Genomic DNA, 18003 nt, shown 5'->3' with positions numbered 1-18003 from the left:
CAATACTTTTTGTTTTCTGTCCTGTTTGGTCTGTACTCAAAGAGAATCACACACAGGTTGCCGTTCTCCACCAGGACCTTAGGTAGATTCCTCTTGCTAACAAATATTGGCTTTTCTCTGACTCAGAATGATGTCTTGAAATATTTAAGTACTGTTAAAAAGTAAATTCCATAGCGGGCCTGATATTATTACATGCATGCTCTGAACCTAGAATCATAGAATAGTTAGGGTTGGAAAGGACCTTAAGATCATCCAGTTCCAACCCCCTGCTATGGGCAGGGACACCTCACACTAAACCTGCCTTTCCTTACTTCAGCCCATTTGTATGAAGAACGTCTGGCTAGATAATGGATAAGAGTAGAAGAGAGATACTTGTTTAACCTTTGTAGAATCAGTCACTTCAGTCTCAGTATTGCTGTTTGATGGGTTACCTTTTAATTAGTCACAGAGACTTGATCATAGCTTTGATCCATAGAGGAGATCATGGGGGTTACCTGTACTGCTTTGCATGTTAGTCAGCACCAGTGCTGTTAAAAGACTGGATGCGAGAGGGCTATTTGTGAGCATGGGTAGGCTATGGGCAAATGACAGTATAGGGAAGAAATATATGCATTGATAGATGGTTGTCTACAGTCTTTCCATTGGATTGCATGATATTAAATTGAGCTGTAAGCTTGGGTTTTAGGAATCTTCTCCTTGGGAAAATGGGGCATGCAGTCTCATGTTAACGCCACAGTAAAAAAAGGCATTTACTTGCTTTCTTGTGCTTTTCCAGTCTTTAGAAAATATCACCTTACCAAATAAGTGTGCTGTGCTTTCCTTTTGAGTTGATAAGTTCTGAGTTGCCTTGGTTTTAAAGCCTGCTGTGAAACATAGTTTCTTGAATAAGATTAATAGAGCATATTAGCTGGGTAAAGGACAGTGATCCGTCAGGATCTGCAAGAGGACACAAAGTGCTCCTGCTAATGATCATTTGATTAGAGATGTCATCTGATCCATACTGTCTTTGAATGTTTCCCTAGACTCTGTTGTGTCTAGCTAGTTAGACTTCTTCTCCTAAGGGCCTTTATTAGTCACTAGGCATCTTAGGTGGATAGATACATTTTTTTAATTAAAGGCCATTATTCACTGAGTGAATACGTGAGATGAATAAAAGTCTTGGACTTGGTGGATCTACATGGATAACCTGTATGTGGCAGAGAGATTAGTAGGTACTACTGATTCACCATTAGTACTGTTCTTGACAAAGCACAAATATAAATCCAGGCATTGATTACCATCTCACATAAATTTGGCTGAAAACAGAGCCAAAAAAGCAGTCTCTAGACAGGCTTAGAAGTTAAAACACCAAGATCAGGGATCTTCTCTCTTTGGGTCTAGTTTTAAATACTGGATGTGAGGTAAGGACAGACTCTGAAGGCACAGCTCAGAGCTGTAGAGAATTCTCTTGCACACACTCAAGCAAGAAGGCTCTCTAGCAGCATAGCCTGGTGTTGAAGACGTAAGACGGAGTCACAATGCCTCAGTTTCAGTTGTGGCTTCAGTTCTAGCTGTTGTAAGACTTGGCTTGTTGACTGGACATTAGGAAAAAGATCTTCCCAAAAGTGTTGTCAAGCACTGGAACAGGCTGCCCAGGGAAGTGGTTGAGCTGCCATCCCTGGAGGTATTTAAAAGACACGAGGGTGTAGTGCTTAGGGGCATGGTTTATTAGTGAATTTGGTAGTAGTAGTGTTAACAGCTGACTTGATCATCTTAAGGGTCCTTTCCAACCTAAATAATTCTAAACCATTATATGATTCTATTCTAAGACTCTCACATCTCTTCATCTCTGCACCTCTTGTCAGTCGGGGCAGGAGTGTAAGACTGTAGAAGTATGTAGGCAAACCAAACAGCCAGAGCAGCAGTGTGAGCATGGGTTTGTTTAACATCGAGCATGTTCCCCAGCATACATTTGGGTCATCCCAAATAGCAGTATCCCACAAACGTTCCTGCTTTACAAGTTGATTGTATCTAGATGACAAAGACCATCCTTGTTTGTGAGAAGTTTAGCTGCATGAGCACAAGCTCCTGTGCTCTTGTGCAGGGAGCCCTGGCCCACTGTACTTAATATAGGTGGTACCTCATTATAGTAAGGACAGAAAAATCAAACACAGCTACAGACAGACTTGGGACCCTTTTTTAGCTGTGTAGAACAGATGAAAATCACTAACCATCTGCTTGCCTGGTCACTCTGCTGTTTTGTACAGGCGGGTTTTCAAGATACGATGGTGCAATTTATATCTTGTGAAGATTTGGTTCTTGAGGTACTTTGCAAATATTCTGACTAATATCTTGTACCGTAAAGGGCAGGTTACAGTGCAAAGCTGACTTCAGGACCGTTTCAAATAGTATGCTGTTACTGGCTTACAGTATGATTCAACCTCAGTTTTGCATTATGGTCCAAGACATAAACGAAGTCCGCACACTCACAGAGCTCCTGTCCTGACACAGGGATGAAGATTATGACCATTTGTTGGAGTTCTTAGAAGCCTGCAGTGTTTTAGTCAACTGTAATGTAGCTGGCGCAAACTACTAATGGACTAAAGATGTGTTTGGAACCATTTCACATGAGAATTCATGTCTCATAACACAGACTACTGGAAATAAAGGATCCTGACCTCTGCAAGGACAGCTAGGGGGGTGTTAGAAATATAATGCAGAAGCCACCTACACCAGTGTGTAGATTTCATTGAAGATGAGATATTGTGCCAAATACCCCAGTGACAGTTTGGCTGACAGCAGCAAGGTCACACAGCTTGGAAAGATTATCTAGGAAAAGAGGAAGTATGATGTTCTTTTGGCCTGAAGTTGGTGTTCCTGTTACTGCTGAAGAAATAAAAGAATACATGGAATACAAGAATACAATAAAAGAGTACGGTCTCAAATAAGCAAGGCATTATATTTAAAGGGTCACCATTTGTATTATAGTCAAGAAAGTGCCAGTTTAATTTCATGAAAGCTTAATCTTTCATTTAAATACATTTGTTGTACTTGCATAAACTTTTGTTCCATCACCCTTGTTTAAACTGCACATTTCTTGGAGCAGTTGCAGAGTCTTCTGCTGATGTGTGATATAGGTGTGGCTGAATAACCAATAACCAAGTGGGATCAAGAAGATCTGCCATCGGGGCTTCTAATGGCCTAAGGTTTCTTCTGGCCTTGGCATCACAGATTGCTTAAGACCATGTTACAGTTTCTTTAAGAATGCTTAAGACTAAGCACCAGTACTGGCTCAGTTTATTTTTTCTCCTCTTCCTGTCTTTTTCTTCTGTGAAGTTGAAGAGAATTGAAGTACTTTGATTCCGCTTTTCAGTTTTTGACACCTGATCTACTGAAATATTAGTTGGAAATACCCCCAACTTGCTTGATAGACACAAAAGGTGCAGACGTATGACATGCTCCTAGAAAGCTTGAAGATCTGTGGGTAATCCAGCCTAAACACAGGGTTCTTCCGAAGTGCGCTCAATAACTTGGATTTCAAGAATTTGCCTCTTACTGAAATGATACAAGTTCATTAGAGTGATTGAAATTTCAGAAGGAAACAAAGAGAGAATATTTATTCTATATCAGCAGTTCCCACGTAGGTATCAGGTAGCAGCTACCCAGACCAATTTGAGTTTGATGTGCCGTATTGCCGCCCAGTTTGCTAAATTTGCATTGTCAGCATTTTCCCATGCTCAAAGAACAATCAGTGCTAAACAAGTAAAAACCCAAAATACAGGATCTCATAGCCTGGTGAGAATAGTCTTATGGGGAAAAAATAATGGAAAGCATCTTTTGAAGGTAGTAACCTTTAATGAATATTCTTCTCCATGTGTAAGACTCCAATGTACATGAGTCAAGCAGATAAGTAATTCAAGTAATTCCCCCAATTCAAGTTCCTTCATGCACAAAATAATTCATGCAAAGCACAGCATGAGAGTTGGGTGTAGAAACAGAGATAACTTAGAACAATTTTACTACAAGACCCTTTTTTGTGAGCTAATTGTAAAGTACAATGTCAAGGTCTGTCAGGTTGAAGGCAAGAGGAAGGAGCACAGCTCCAGGAGTGAGTTCCAAAGAGATGTCTTCTGCATCTTTAATTCAGCTGTCATGTTGTAGCAGGTTTTCATGTTCATCTGTCCACATCCTCTGAATGTTTATTCCCATAGTCAGAGTAACACAAAAAGCTTAACAGAACTTTCATGACTCTACAACTGGATTACAAGGCTATAAGGCTGAGTAAGTGCTGCCTATTTGTTTCACAATAGAGCTAAAGGATCCTGTTACAACTGAGGCAGACTAGGTTTGTGACATACCCTCCACCATGGAGAGATGTTAAAGAGCACTTGCCAATGCATTAGAGGTTTATGTCTGTAAGGTGTCACAGGGGAGATAAATTTACATTTCTGGAGGGCTTCTGAGCTCTTCTTTGTGTGTTTGATGCTGGGGCAGAAATGACCTATCATTAGGGTTGGAAGGGCCTTCTGAAGATCATCACCGACCCCCTGCCAAGGCAGGGCCACCCAGAGCAGGTTACACAGGAACATGTCCATGGTGGGGTTTGAATGTCTTCAGAGAGTGAGATTCCACAGCCCCCCGGGCAGCCTGTTCCAGCGCTCTGCCACCCTCAACATAAAGAAGTGCTTCCTCATGTTGAAGTGAAACTGGTTGTGTTTTAGTTTATGGCCATTGCTCTTCATCCTGTCACCAGGCACCACTGAAAGGAGTCTGGCCCCATCCTCCTGGCACCTGCCTTTGAGATACTGATCTGCATGGATGAGATCCCCTTTCAGTCTGCTCTTTTCTAGACTAAACAGGCCCAGCTCCCACAATCTCTCCTTGTAAGAGAGATGCTCCAGGGATTGATGGTGCAGGTTATATTCAGAGTAAAGCTGTAATTGCCAGTGAAGTAAATATATCCATTTCCTATAAAACACACACTTTTAACTGTGCTATTTTTCAAATTGATGATGAAGGCAAATAACATATATTTCATATAGTCAAAGAATACACATTTTTACACATTTAGCTCATTCTTACTATAAGTTAACAGCATACTTGCTGGTTTTCTCTGTCATTATTAGGCAACGTGACGTTTTGCTGAGCTTTGCTCTCATAGGTATAATTTCTCCCAGCAAGGATTTCTGTACTTTATAGGCAGTCTATAATGTTACGGAGCAAACCTCTTGTAGTTTGATTTTGGCTAATTTCTCAGTGGCCAAAGTGTCCCTTTCACAATGGGAAATTACGCTCTCAGCTTCTCTGTCAATACAATTACATGTTGCTTTAGGGGATTTCTCAGTGTTTTATAAAACACTAAAGTTCTCAGAATTATACCCAAGGACAGGATGGGCTCCTCTCAGATCGCTTATTGCTGCTGCAGATTAGTGTGCTCAGTCATCAATATGGAAACAGCACAATTGATGTGTACTTGTCACAGAAGGCAAAGTATGCCCTTTCGCTGCCTCTTCAGCTCTTGAGATGGGTTTGGAGAGAAGGTGGTGCTGCTGCAACCTTCCTCAGGTTCCCCAAGTAATATTTTACAGGTAGGACCAAGTTTCCCAAAAGCAGTGGTTCAGCAAACCGCAACAAGATAATGTCCTTAACCTGTAAAGCTGCTAAAGCCACCCCCTTGTTTGGACCTTCTGAACCTCCAAAATAAGGTCTACGTGTACTGCTCGAATCTCTTCACTTGCAAGGTTCCAAGGCTCATTCCCATTTTGTTGGCATGAACACTAGTGTAAAGCTAATTCCATTTTTCTCTTTCAAAGGATTATCAAAAGTGTTTAAATTGGGTTCCTGCCTCTAATGCAATCTCTGAATTAGAGTATAAGGAGATGCATAAATATTGCAAAGGGAGGTACAAGGTGGGTGCTAAATTATGCCCAGTGACAAGCGAGGTTGGTGGGATGTGAAGGCATCGGTTACTCTGTGTTGCACATTGGTGTCAGTGTGGTAGCTGTGGAATCAGCCACCTTTAATGTGTAGCTTCCATGTTGGTAGGAAGCTGTACTCATCTCCCAAATCTGGCCACACATACCACATCCTACTCTATTCATAGCTTATTTATTTAAATGGGTATTTTAACCATGTCCTTTGCATGGTCACCTTGCAGTTGGCAAAATCAGCAAATGCATGTTGAATCATGTGTTGGTATAAGTCCTTCAGATTAAAAATGGTCTCTTTTTTGGCTTTGACATGCAAAGAAGTGATGGATGTTGAGAGTGGGAGCAGCACTCATGAATAGTGCATTTACTTGAGTATATAGTGCAGATTCTGATTGCTATTAGTGTCCTGGAAATGACTACAAACTCCATGGACCTCATAATTGCTCTTAATTTTCTTCTTAAATTCTGTATATGACAGCAGACTTTTTTTATTGTTATGAGAAAAGTAATGAATAGTTCAGATTCTGACACACCAGCTGATGAATCTCAGTCAAAACTAGAGAAAATACGATGTGTTGTTTGTGATGTTTTCATTCAAGTCAGCAAGAAGCTGTCATTTATAGGCTTTGTTTCTGGACATAGTTCAAGAAAGAAAAATAAAGGGAAAATTTTATATATTCTTACTCATCTGTATGACCCATCACATTACCAGTGACATGAAACTTGCTTAATTGTAATATCCTTCTAAAAGGAAGATCAGTTTGGATGAGAAGTAGAAATAAGGGAGGAAAAAAAAAAATCACTTTTCTGTCTCTTGGATGTTTACATGAGTCCTCTTGTATCCCCCTAGTATATTATTAACAACCTCAGATGTATTAATGGTTGAGTGTGTATTACACGTCTATGACTTGCCCAAAGTAGCACAGCAAGTCAGCTGTAAACAAATCCAACCTCTGCCTTAACTCCAGCACTTCATGCTTCCTTATTCCATCGTTTCGTCTTCATTTTACTCATGTAGGACTTTTTCCCTGTGATCTATTTGAGATCAAACACATGGGGAGCACAGGTCCCTCAGCATCCATGTAGGTGGACTTGTCTCAAGGGTTTAGTCCAGGTTCTGGCATATCCTTGGCACCAATGAAGCTCTCTGGCTCCTCTGGAGGAATCTTCTTTTGCTTGCAGAGAAGTAATGGTGGCAATGCCAGCCCTAGTTAGAAATGCTTCATGGATTACTGTTTCCTGGCTTAGAGATTGTGAATTTTTATATTCATCCATGCACCAGAGTTCTTCATTATTTTCTTTTTTAATGCATAAAGCAGAGCTATTGTCACAGTCTGGGAGATACAGACCCATCAAAGACAACTGAAGTTTCACATCTAAATGGCGTCTGCTGCCTTTGCTTCTAGCTTTTGTGTTTTGTGTATCCATGTTGTGGTGTTTTACCAGTTTTGGGGTAAAAGACTTTGGAAGGTCAATAGCAGTCTTTGCTATAGCTTCTGATGTTTCTCCTCTGTTGAACATGCAGGGTAAAAAGGGAGAACCAGGATTCCCAGGAATCAATGGTCTGATCGGCCCTCAGGTAAGTGATAATTTCTTCATTTTGATATAATATGTGGAAAAACATATTTTGATGCAAGGTGACTTGGGAACCACAATGCAACATACCATGTCTTTCTCTTCTCATCTGCACTGTCTCTGAAGCTGGTGTTTCTCCTTTAAGAGCCAAACTAATATCCTGTTGTGATTGAGAGAAACCTGCCTGTTATTCAGCAATTACTTTTACCTTCCGCAGTTTTCCAGCATCTTTGAACAGGCACATAAGGACTTGTTTTGTGTGTGATTTCCCCATTGCTTGTCCTTCATTCTGGAAGGAAAGCAATGATTTGTGTTTCGTAATATTTAGGGCAATGTCTCAGCTAATTGTTGGCTGTGTGAACTGGCAATTGCGGTGGTACCTCCTGTGCTGCAGTCTTGAGGGAAGAAGCATTTTAAAAGGTATTTGCTATTCAGAAAGCACACTTACTTGAACACAAGACTGGTTTTGCGGCTTTGTTGCTCACATTGCTACTTGTTATAGAGGGATAGATATTGGCTTCTTGAGGAAGGTAGAGACAGGGGCTTAAAGCTAAATGTTTATTCTCCCCTTGAGAAAGGATGTCTGAAGTTAATGAGCCCATAGCTGCTATTTTTTAAAAGCCTTTGGCAAGTTAGTGCTCCAAATTGCACCATCTGTAACGTCATAAGGGCAAAATAGTGCTGTGTGTATTAAGGATTTGGCTCCACCTTGGATGAACATATTCTGCCCCATATTGTAAGAACACTGACACTTGCCTCTGGCTTGTCTTCTTGCTAACTTTGTAGCTGACCCGAGGCACTTTGTAGGGTCATCACCTGCAATATGAAAAGTATCTGCAGAGATGATCCTCGAGCAGGAAAGATGCAACCTCACTTTAAGATGGCCATTCAGGATAAATCTGAGCATTTCATAGAATCATAGAATAGTTAGGGTTGGAAAGGACCTTAAGATCATCCAGTTCCAACCCCCCTGCCATGGGCAGGGACACCCCACACTAAACCATGTCACCCAAGGCCTCATCCAGCCTGGCCTTGAACACCGTCAAGGATGGAGCATTCACAACCTCCCTGGGCAACCCATTCCAGTGCCTCACCACCCTCACAGTAAAGAATTTCTTCTTCATATCCAATCTAAACTTCCCCTGTTGAAGTTTGAACCCGTTACCCCTTGTCCTATCACTACATTCATTCTTTCAATAACAAATTCACAAACAGGGTCTTTGGCTCTGGGATTTTGTTTCCAGTTAAGTTTGGGGCAGGAATAAAGAGCCCCCATTTCTACAGCTGTTGGTGGTGTGTGGCATCAGACAGTGCGCTGCTAGGTAGCTGACGCTGTGTCTTCATGTATTTCCTCTGGCAAGCTTAGTCCTTGTAACAGGAAACATGATCTAGAAATGGTTCTGTGGCAGATGTTTCCTAATGAAATGAGGATGTCAGAGAGACGATCCAAAGGCTTGAGACCCTGTGCAGGTTGAGGGCTCTTGTGTCCAGCTGGGAACCTCACCCTGCAAAACACCACTCGATACTGGTTCACATGGTTTTTGAGTCTTTTTCCTTTGGTACAGTCTCTGCTTTACAAGTATTTCATCAGCAGCCTGCAAGTGGAATGTAGATAGACACTATTTCCAGTGGCTTAAAAATATCAGCAGCCTTCCAGTACCTCAAGGGGGCTACAAGGATGCCAGAGAGGGACTCTTCATCAGGGACTGTAGTGATAGAACAAGGAGTGACAGGTTTAAACTGAAACAGGGGAAGTTCAGGTTAGATATAAGCAAGAAGTTCTTCCCTGTAAGGGTGGTGAGGCACTGGAATAGGCTGCCCAAAAAAGTGGTGAATGCTCCATCCCTGGCAGTGTTCAAGGTCAGGTTGGACAGAGCCTTGGATGATATAGGCTAGAGTGAGGCATCTCTGGCCATGGCAGGGGGTTGGATTTGGATGATCTTAAGGTCCTTTCCAACCCAACCCATTCTATGATTCTATGATTATTTTATTTCCCATTGGATAACATTAAAAGGTCCATCCCTGCCCATCTTACCCCCCCCAAAAGTCTTCTGAACCACTGGGACAGGATTTTGCTTGCTTTGGGGAGTAGATTTTTCTCTCTACATTATTTCTAAGATCTCTGACACTGTCCATCCAAACAACATCACTTCTGCTCAGCTCAAGTTCCCTGCAACTTAAAATACTATATATGCATGTGTTAGTGATTTTATAAATGTATCTGAGAAAATTGCTAACACAGCATTAAGTAATTTTCCTTTCTACACAAGCTAAATAAAGTTAGCAACTTTTATGTTAATTAAAGCTGCATATAATGCAGTGCCATTGAGGGATACTTAAATTGGCTGTTCCTCCAAGCTAACTGTAGGAATGGGAAAATATTGTTCTTATTCCTGCAGCAGCTCTCAGTTCTGAACATATTACTGCAGATCTCCATAATGATGTGTGGAGAAAGTGCTTACAATCGGTTTGTAACAAAACTACTTTTCAGCTTAACAGCACTTTTTGTGACATTAGATTTTTTTTGGCACTTCATTAGCGCTTTTTTTTCTTAATCAGGGGGGTTGTAACTGGATGATCTTAAGGTCCTTTCCAACCCTAACTATTCTATGATTCTATGTCCCAAAAATACTCAAGGAGACCAGTGGTTTTCTTATGTTGTAGTTACGTGGATATTCATCCAAGTCATGTACGGAAGTCTGTGTTCTTGTGCTCTCTATGGTTTTGAGGACCAACCGGTTTGAGTTGGTCATACATAAACTAGATTAGGACACTAAAAAAATAGCCTCCCTTTCCTTTCCTATTTTAAATTTCAGTATACTTTTGTTTTCTGACTTGATTCCCCACATTGATATTTGGATAGGCAAAAAGGAGTGGATATAGCAGCTGCAGAAGTCACATTGCTGCTGAAAGACATAGAAAAGACCATCTGAAGTTATTGTTAGGCTTTATCAAGAAAATAGTTGCTGTCATGCTTGGTGCAACTGAGAAGCCACAGAAGGATCAGGCAGGTGAGCACGAGAACCCTTCTAAGGGCTACACCAGAGCAGAGTCAGCAGATCCATTGATGAACCATGGTTAAGATGATCTCAGTCCAACTCTCAAGGGTCATTGACTGGGTTTGGTCACATTTGAGAGTTAATGTAAGTGTCAAATCACAAAGTAGCAGGTAGGAGGTAGCTTCTCAGTTTGCCCAGCAAGCTTAGGAATGCTTTGTGTCAATAGGGTAGCTGTAGTTTTGCCTCTCTCCTTGCACACACTAACTCAGATGAAATTTTAATCCAAGAAGACTTTAAAATGTTTTCTTTCCACTTCTAAATTAGCTCTGGTGGTGAACCAGTCCATATACTTATTTTCTCCATGTTGTGTAGTCAGCACCCCCAAATATGAGCACTTTTATTTTCCTGTGACCTTTAGAAATGGTGCATCTTGCAACATCATTAAGCCATGGAGTCGACACTCCAGGTCTTATTTCCCCTCTGGATATGAATTATTCTCCTGCAGCAATGACACAGACATTTGAACTCATAATATGTTTATGCTGTTATTATTTATTTGTGCTATTTCAGTTTCTAGGAGCCTTAATCATGGGCGAAACTTCTATTGCAGGCTGTTCAAATGCAGACTGAAAAATGAGCATTTCTGTTAAGCTCTTTCAGTTTTAATGGATGGGTACCAAGCACAGAAAACAATGAGGCTGTGCATTTCTTCAGGATCGCCTAAGATCTCGGTGTAGTTTGTCTATCCCATCATCTGTTGATAGGAAATGTTGAGAGAAGGGGCTAAAGACAGTTTATGACATACCTTTGAAAGTGCTTTTCTAGGCGTGAGAGGAAAGAGATCTGCGGTTAGGCAATGTATGATGAGTGTGCCGTGATGGCTATGTTCACAGGCTCAGCAGTGCGGGGCTGATGCCCCAGTGCTAACCGGAGGCTCAGATACTCTGAGCTGTATCACTGAATGACCAGGGCTGGGATTCAGCTCCAAAAACAAGCACATGTTGGGTTAAGAATGATGATGGGATGCAGGTGTCTGAGCTCCTGTTGATGAAGATCCAGCTAATATCATCAGTGGAGCCTGAAGCTCTTCTAAAGCAGGTTCCTACAAATGGCCCAATGAGCCATGCTCTTGATTCCCCATGCTGAGCAGGTACATGCTGTGAGATAGGTACCTGTGAGACAGCAAAACAAGTCAAAACTCTGAGATTTAAACAAAAATGCCATAGCTTACACTTTCAATGTCTCTGGGCTGTTATTGATGTCTGCCTTATGCTAGATAACCTGGTTGCATAACTAAGACCTGCAAGGAAGACCAGTACAAGCTGTACCTTTTATAGTCATGGCTGGCAGTGATTTAATTAGTATAGACTTGTTCGTAGGGTGACAGCTCAAGCCCAGCTTTTCTTATGTAATTCAGGAAATAAATTATATCCTCTGAAATGCATCCTGTCCTTAATATCCTTTTTGTGATGCAAGTTAATACTGCAAAATGTGAGACAAGGATACAGGCCCCAGCTGCAAAGCTTAGATTGAATTCAAACTATGCCAGTGCTGCTTGAAATTGGAAGACATTGCTCAGAGCTGTTTTTAATAAGATCTATGCCTTTAACAAAAATAAAGCCTTCACCTGTGCAGATCACTAATAGCACTGGAAGAGAAGACCATAAGGGAGGGATGTTCGTTGTTTTTCTCATATCCTGTACTGACTCAATAAACCAACACACAGGGAGAGAAATCTTCCTCTGTAGACAAAAGAGATCGTGTCCATATCTTACACTTAGTGATGAAGTTAAACAAGTACTGCCTTTCACTGAGAGCAAGAAATCCTTCTGGAAAGATTGCTATGTGCAAATCCAACTTTATTCAGTACTTTTACAGAGCTGGAAAGACAGTTCAGAGAGTTTTTGTTGAAAAATCTGTTTTTTTATATATATATATAATGTTGTTGCTCCAATTACGATGCCACCTGGTGAAATAGCTGGAGACCTCCTCTGCTTATGAATTATGGCACTATCACTGAAGGTGACTATAGGACATGCTTCACAGGTAAATGCTTGGATCTGTTGGCTCTTTAGGCTTATGATTTTCAGTGTCATCAGCAACAGCCTTCTTCTATATCCTCTTACCTTTGTCTTGGTTTGTAAGGTAGGATTTAAGCAAAGAGAGCAAGACGATGCTCTAATGCAGCATTACTGAGGATAATTCACAGTAGTTGTGCTGATGGATACTGTAGTGCCTGGGGTGAGAAATGAAGGGCAGATTTGAGGAGCTGATCCCAGAATCCACTCGCATGCAGTGGAGTAGAAATGGATTGCTGGAATAGTAAGGGACATAGGGAAACTCGTGGACTGCTCCCCAAAACTGGTGGCAACAGCCTCGTTTCTGATGGGAAAAAAGTGGAAATAAAGGGGAGACAGCTCAAAGCCAATAGGAAGGGTCTGTGAGGACATTGTGAGATGTGAAATTGCAGGGAGTAACTGGTTTTGAAGTGGAGAAAAGCACATACGTTGTAGGAGAAATGGTTGTCAGGGCCATGGTTATGCATTTTGCTATCACTGGCAGCAGATGACATGCTCGTGTATGTCCCGGAGGCTCTTGTCCGTAAAGCTGGCACGCTGCCTAAGAAGGCCAGACCACAGCCTGCTTTGACATGGTTTAAGGGCTTATCTAAGCCTTTCTCATAGTGTAAGAGTATCATGTCATTCGCATGGACTAATAATACAGAAAATATATCTGTGTGAGCTTTGCCTCCAGAGACATATATCTGGAAAAGCCATCAGACTTCAGTTTCCATCACAGAATAGCATTTGTTCACTTCTCTTTAAAACATAGCCAGCCCTTCTTTCATGGAAAAGAGATTTAGGCCAAGCAACCTACTGATGTAATCACAGAAAAAGGGTTTTATTCCTTTTCAGAGCTTCCTTAGGGAGTGCAGAACCTAAATCTTAATAGCTCTGCCTTTCTCAGCCTATCTTTCAGCAAGATACAACACTGGAAGAGGAGAGCATCCTTTAGTGGATCCTGGAGGACAAGCACAGCTGTTCCTCATATATGGAGTGTCCAATTTCTTTTCTGAGAACTGTCCCTGCATTACGTTGTCTAAGGAATGGAGCTGGATGAAACACAAGCCTGAGAAAAATCCACACGCATCCCCTCAATGATCTTAAAGATCATAGAATCATTGAATAGCTTGTGTTGGAAGGGAACTTTAAACTCATTTAGTCCAATCCCCTGCAATGAGCAGGGACATCTTCAACCAGACCAGGTTGCCCAGAATCACATCCAGCCAGGCGATGATGGCTCATCCACCACCTCTCTGGGCAAGATGTCCCAACCATCACACACACACACACCTCTAAACACTATTTGAATTGTAATAATTATTTAAAATCTTTTGTTTTCAAAGCAAGAATTTGAAAATACTTTGATTTAAAAAATTTGGTAAAAGATCCATGTTTTGCATCTGTTTTTCGAAGTGTTTCTATAGCCCTGCTTTATTCTAAAGTTTTCATATATCAGTTTTTGCTTTGGCGTATAGGAACCATTTTATGATTCTATGAACAACACATCAGTTTCCTTACCAGCCGAATCAGAGTTTTAAAGGGACAACATTGGGACTATATTTGGGACAGGGATTTGTGTAATTTATCAAATGATCTCTGAAAAAGGTGACGGTTTACGTTAGGTACTTTAATCTGGATTCACTCTAAAAAACGAAGCAAAGTAAACAGATGGCATGAGATTTTGGGATTAAGCATTAGAAGCTGTCCTGCTCCTGCTGTTTTATGTTTGGTTGGGGTTTGGGTTATTTTAATAACAAATAAGTGCTGTCAGTTTAGTCCTTTGTAAATATTTAGCAAGAATAGTCCTTGCTTTGAAGTATACTCAGAAGTCAGAAGAGCTACAATAACAGAAATGTATATACAAGTGTGAGAGACTGATCTCATAACAAGTAAAACTGATTTGCTCTGGCCAGTAGTAAAAGTAGGTCTCTATAAAGGACATGTATGATGTATTTCTGCAACTTTCATGTGATTTTGCTATCTGACTGCTCTGCATCCATGCGTCTCCCAGGAACGCTGATGGCCATTACATAAAACTGTTCTATGTCCATCTCAGAGAAGCTTTTATCAGAGGAACTTTCCTTTAGTGCCTGTAACATTTGTTGATGCAACATACGGAAGAGCTACCTGAATGAACCAGTCTTGGGCATGATGTCCTGGGTGGTTGCTTCATGGAGAGCAATAAAACAGAATAATTTTTGGCTATTCAAGGTAAGGATCAGTGTGCTTCCATGTCAAGATTTATGGTAGCATAAAGTTATTGTGGGCCAGAATGTAGAAAACTGAAGAGAAGAATTAGAAATTTGATAGTGAGACTATCAAGAGTTACTGGGAGAAACAGTTGGGATGATGAGGATGTAGCACCTCACATTTTAGGGACTATGTTGGTTGCTGAAAAACTTTGCTTTTAGGTCAGATTGACCCTTGTCTTTGCTGTGTAGGGGAACTTGTCTTATACCTGGGGATGCTTGAGCTGAGGCAGCATCCTGAGGCTGGGTCCTGCTTGGATTTTTTCACCTCTTGATAGAAACTTTCTGTAGGGCCTCTCAGCAATACCATGTAGAGAGCCAAGCAGAACCTCCATGTTCCTGGTGTCTGAGGTCACCTGGTTCTGTCTACATTGTGATGTTTTCTCTTGTGCTGGGCTAATTTGGACTGTTCATGCTTTTCTTTGAATGGCAAAAACTTCTTGAAGTGATGGCTGGTCTCAACCGGGTGTCTCCTGACGGGACTAGAGCTCTTGAACTATGGGAGCCTCCTGCAATAGCAGCTGGACCAATGTCCCCAGAAGTTGATTCAAGGCTTCACGAGTGCAGCATCAGTGCATCCCAAGGGAATGTTTTATTTGTGCTCACATTTGAGGCCCTCTACAAATGCTAAAGTTGGTGGATGAATCCATGTCTGTTCTAAGCCTCAATGAAAACGGTTCATGGGAGGCAAGCACATCTGCAGGTCCTTTTTTGGTCGCTTTGCCCCATCTATTGGTGAGAAGCTGTCTTCTCTTCTGGCTGAATTTTACAAGTGTATTCTAAAAAGAGTGTTTATCTGCTACTTTCTCTGCCAAACCATGCCACAAATAACTTCTTGTCATCACTTTTTTACACTGTTTTCTTCTTTTGAGTTCATTTTTTCCTAAAATGTGAAATTCTAATATTGAGCCATGACTCATAATACCTTAATTGCAAAAGCTGTGCTTTCTGATATTGAATGATGAAATTCCAACTGGCCATTTTCTATCTTGTATCAGTTGCTCAGCTTCAGTTCTTTACATAGGGTTGGGAGGAGAGTGGGGGGATGTGGCTTGTTTTTTCAATACAAGCGCACCAGAGCTGTCCCTGTGCTGAAAACTGAAAATGAGTGAAATCATCTTGTTAGAAAGACAGAAGAGACAGCCAGGGTAAAACTCCAACTCAGTCATATATATCCACTTCTCACATCCATTCTCATATTGTTTGCTTAGGTCCTGATCCAAAAACCACATGAACACATGCTCCATTCTGAGCACAGGAGAATTCCTATCTTGTCTACAGCGGAAGCTGGAAGTAACAAACACCTCTGTATCTCAGGCAACCTGTTAAGATTTGTTTAGTATGGAAACAAATTTCTCATCTGGGAAGCCAAATTTAACAATTTGCTCAATACACAAAAATAAACTCCTCTGAAAATCAAATGGCTATTGAGAGAATGGTTTCCCCGAGAAAAACAGCTGCTGCAGGGAAATGAGTAATAAATACCTTCAAGATATTTCCAACTGAATGTGCGCATTGAAGTACAAGTTTGTGAGGGCATTTTACTATCAACAAAGTTAATGTAGAGCACTAAAATGGTGGTGCATTTGCTTTGAAGCACTTGATTCAGTACATTGTTTCTCCATACTCATAGATTCATATTGCTCCCTGCCCCAGTACGAACCTGTTCGATTTATTAGGTACTTCAGAGATCTTTTTGCGGAGGTAAATTGCTCACTTTGAAACAACATTAATCAAGATTAAATTAGGTTGGATGCTACAGGAGATCCCACTGGACGAGCTTTGTGTTCTACGTTACCATTGATGGCCTTGAACTCCTCCATCTCTTGCACTGGAGTGGAGAGTGAAGCTCACAACAGCAGTACTTAGTGGCTTAAGCCAGAGATACTGTTCTGCCCATGAGCATGATTCCCTTGAAGCTCAGTTTGGCATCTTACACTCCTATTTGTTAGAAGTTAATGAAATAAAGCTTAGTGCTTTTGCCCACTTTGAACAGGGCTCTGACTGCACAGAAAAGGACCTGAGGCTTTCAGCCATTATCACAGTGATCAAATGGTTTTGCTTCATCTCTTACAGGGACCTCCAGGGCCCCCAGGCATTGCTGGACCTCCTGGACCACCTGGAGCACCAGTAAGAAAACAAGCATGGATTTTGGTTTATATTAAAGAGAATAAAGAACAGGGAGAACTCTAAGTCATGGTTTCCAGTGGGAACCGAGTCAGGACCCCTGGCAATGTGTCTTTTATATTTTCTCACTGAGAAACTACAGCTGGTCCTAGAGGACAGCTTCTCTGTGCCAAGCATTGGAACAATGTTGATGCTCCCTGGGGATAAATCAGTGTCTACCGGACTCCCCATAACAGAGATCTGGCTACTGTGGAAGGGACAATTGCATTTAAATTAAAATCTAGGTTGCTGTAGAGGACAGAAATAGGGAATTTTATATTTTTTCCTCCTAATTCCTTTTTCCAGGGGCTTCCAGGAGAGATTGGAGTTTCTGGTAAAACCGGACCACCGGGACCACCTGTAAGTGTTAAAGAACTGCTTCCCTTGCCCCCATTACTCTCCTTGACTTCAGATACTCCAGTTCTCAAGTGTTTATTTTATTTCCTGCAGCTTGTCTGCAGGCAAGGCTTTAATGCGGGCTTGAACACTGTCACCTTTAATGCAGGCATTGACCTCTGATGCCTTTTGTGAATAAGGATATTACCAGATGCAGCTCCACTATTCCTACACACTGAAGACCATCGTGTTTACTTTATATGATTCCTTTCAAAAGTCATTTTGCATTTGGCAAGATATTGCTTTTCCGAACCTGGAGTTCTCTGAATCAGGCCAAAGAACTCACAGAATCTCAGATTTGGCATAGAAATGTCTGTTGGCTGTTAAGTCAACAAAGGTGAATTATTCAATAGTTGGTATTATGAAGTGCCACAGCAGCCTCTGTGGTATTTGGGATTGACTGACACTTGGAAAGGGGACAGAAGTTTTTCTCACCATTTTAAATGCATTGCAGGAAGTAATTGTAATTCTTATCTTGCTGAATGGTTTTGTCACTGTGTTGTATAATTCAATTTAAATTGGAGTTTATGTATTGTATAAGAAAATACCACTATTTAAAAGGAGAAATAGACTTTAAAAATCGTTATAGCTACAGATAAGAGACTTATAGAGAATTATAAGTTAAAATGTAATTGTAAAAGTTATT

General features: G+C 41.1%; 1 protein-coding gene across 1 annotated transcript in view; it reads left to right on the top strand.

The window, feature by feature from the left end:
- The window catches only part of COL22A1 (collagen type XXII alpha 1 chain), a gene marked incomplete at both ends in the record, with an annotated part of 204329 nt that overhangs the window by 119175 nt on the left and 67151 nt on the right, over positions 1 to 18003 (top strand). Inside the window, 3 exons of the mRNA XM_080611527.1 lie at positions 7435 to 7488; positions 16872 to 16925; positions 17268 to 17321. Coding sequence (XP_080467653.1) covers positions 7435 to 7488; positions 16872 to 16925; positions 17268 to 17321 — 162 coding nt within the window. The remainder of the gene's footprint in view (positions 1 to 7434; positions 7489 to 16871; positions 16926 to 17267; positions 17322 to 18003) is intronic.

The sequence above is a fragment of the Psittacula echo genome, assembly GCF_963264785.1.
Source record: "Psittacula echo genome assembly, chromosome: 2".
Classification (NCBI taxonomy): Eukaryota; Metazoa; Chordata; class Aves; order Psittaciformes; family Psittacidae; genus Psittacula; species Psittacula echo.
Note: the sequence above shows the minus strand (reverse complement) of the source record. Positions and strands in the feature narration are given on the sequence as shown.